This window comes from Colobus angolensis, unplaced genomic scaffold (assembly GCF_000951035.1).
Source record: "Colobus angolensis palliatus isolate OR3802 unplaced genomic scaffold, Cang.pa_1.0 Scaffold22, whole genome shotgun sequence".
NCBI classification, from domain to species: Eukaryota; Metazoa; Chordata; class Mammalia; order Primates; family Cercopithecidae; genus Colobus; species Colobus angolensis.
Genome location: NW_012115377.1, coordinates 3225838 through 3227412, shown reverse-complemented (window position 1 = coordinate 3227412; position 1575 = coordinate 3225838). Strand labels below are relative to the sequence as shown.

General features: G+C 58.8%; 3 protein-coding genes across 4 annotated transcripts in view; 2 read left to right on the top strand and 1 right to left on the bottom strand.

Moving 5' to 3' along the window:
* The window catches only part of VMAC (vimentin-type intermediate filament associated coiled-coil protein), a 6021-nt gene extending 5141 nt beyond the window's left edge, over positions 1-880 (bottom strand). Inside the window, exon 1 of the mRNA XM_011943623.1 lies at positions 774-880. Within this exon, the coding sequence (XP_011799013.1) occupies positions 774-880 (107 nt within the window). The remainder of the gene's footprint in view (positions 1-773) is intronic.
* Positions 679-1575, top strand: part of NDUFA11 (NADH dehydrogenase (ubiquinone) 1 alpha subcomplex, 11, 14.7kDa) — an 8890-nt gene continuing 7993 nt past the window's right edge. The window contains exon 1 of the mRNA XM_011943506.1: positions 679-1132. Within this exon, the coding sequence (XP_011798896.1) occupies positions 1036-1132 (97 nt within the window). The 5' untranslated portion in view covers positions 679-1035. The remainder of the gene's footprint in view (positions 1133-1575) is intronic.
* LOC105512870 (alpha-(1,3)-fucosyltransferase 5) overlaps positions 1041-1575 on the top strand; it is a 34100-nt gene continuing 33565 nt past the window's right edge. For both annotated transcript variants that reach the window (XM_011943507.1, XM_011943508.1), the window contains exon 1: positions 1041-1132. The gene's annotated coding sequence lies outside the window, so the exon portion shown is untranslated. The remainder of the gene's footprint in view (positions 1133-1575) is intronic.

Below are 1575 nucleotides of genomic sequence, written 5' to 3'. Positions count from 1 at the left end.
AAACCCAAACACTACCACCGGTTCCGGGATCATGAAACTCCGCCCCTGAGTTTGGGCTCACTCTAGGATTGGACAAGATCTTGACAGCCACGCCCCCAGGCTGGCCACATCCTTTGGCGGCCAGCGCAACTCAGGCTCTGAAAACGGGATTGGTCACACCTTCGATACAGTCCCCGCCCTACTTGGAAGTTAACACCGGGATTGGCCAGGACTCCGCGAAACAGCATGTTGCCTGTCAGGGGTAAAGCCAGGCACGGCCTCGCCCCTTCTTCCTTTATACAATCTCGGATTGGTCAAGTCCCTTTTAGGTTCTGCCTCCAGTTCTAGCCTCGCCCTCAAGTCAAGCGCCTGGGTATTTCGTCCGGCCTAGGGCGTGAAATAGCCGCTGGTTGGACAGAGGCCACGTCCCGCGGAGCTTCTAGTATTGTCATTGGTCACTTTCCCGTCTAGTATTGTCATTGGTCACCTTCCCGATAATCCCCGCCCCTGATCCTGTCCATGGTCCAAAACAGTAGCACGCGGCTTAGACTCCAGCTTGATGACTGACCACAGGGCATGACCACTCGCAATACAGATTCTGACACTGGGTGTGGCCACATCCCCGCCAAGCCCCGCCCCACAGCCATTGTCTCGTCATGTCTCGCTACTATCAACTGCAGTCCCGCCGGTCCCAGTCTGAGCCTGGCCCCTCCCCTAGTGGATTAGTCTCCGCCTCTGGTAGTCAAACCGTCCCTAAGATTCCCTGAGCTGGGACTAGCGAAATCTGTCTGCACTGATCGCAGTCGTCCTCAGTTTTACCCTCTGGGAATCGGCCTGGCGGCGCATGTGCTGCTCTCTTCCACCAGGCCCGTACCCGGCGGGTGGCGCGATCCGTGTCCATGTCCGCGGCTATCAATAAAGTTGCTCAGTTGTTGCCGGCCCGCTAGCGCGAGAGGTTGCGCGCGCAGCCCGAGAAGTCTCGCGATAGCCAGCTGCGTCTGCCCTTGCTGTTGCGGAGCCGGCGGGGTCTGAGGAGCGGGATCGGGGTAGGAGGCTATGGCGCCGAAGGTTTTTCGTCAGTACTGGGATATCCCCGATGGCACCGATTGCCACCGCAAAGCCTACACCACCACCAGTATTGCCAGCGTCGCTGGTGAGCGCCGACCGGGCCCGGAGGGTGGAGGGCCGAGGCCGCAGGGAGGTCGTGGGGTCACTGGGAGCTGTCTGTTTGAATCGAACGGGGCTGGGACTCTCGCGGGTACGCACGTGGTCGTCATCGGGGTGTCTTGGGCAGCCGTAGAGGGGAGATCTTCTGTGAAATGGATGTTGGTAGGGAGTCTAGCAGGGTTGGGGAGCACTGGGAGGTCGTGATGTGCGACAAACTAGTCCCTGGGGTCGTCTGAGGCGGTCCCAAGCGATCGCCAGGCTCGGGGAAATTGTGGAGTGACACATGGCCATGATCAGGTCCAAGGAGCTAGGGGACCACGAGACTTTCCAACGGGGTAGCAGATCATTAGAGGTGATCATGAGTCATGATTGGGGCATCTGAGGGCGGTACAAAAGTTTGAGAAAGTTTTGGGGTGGAATGAGGTCTTT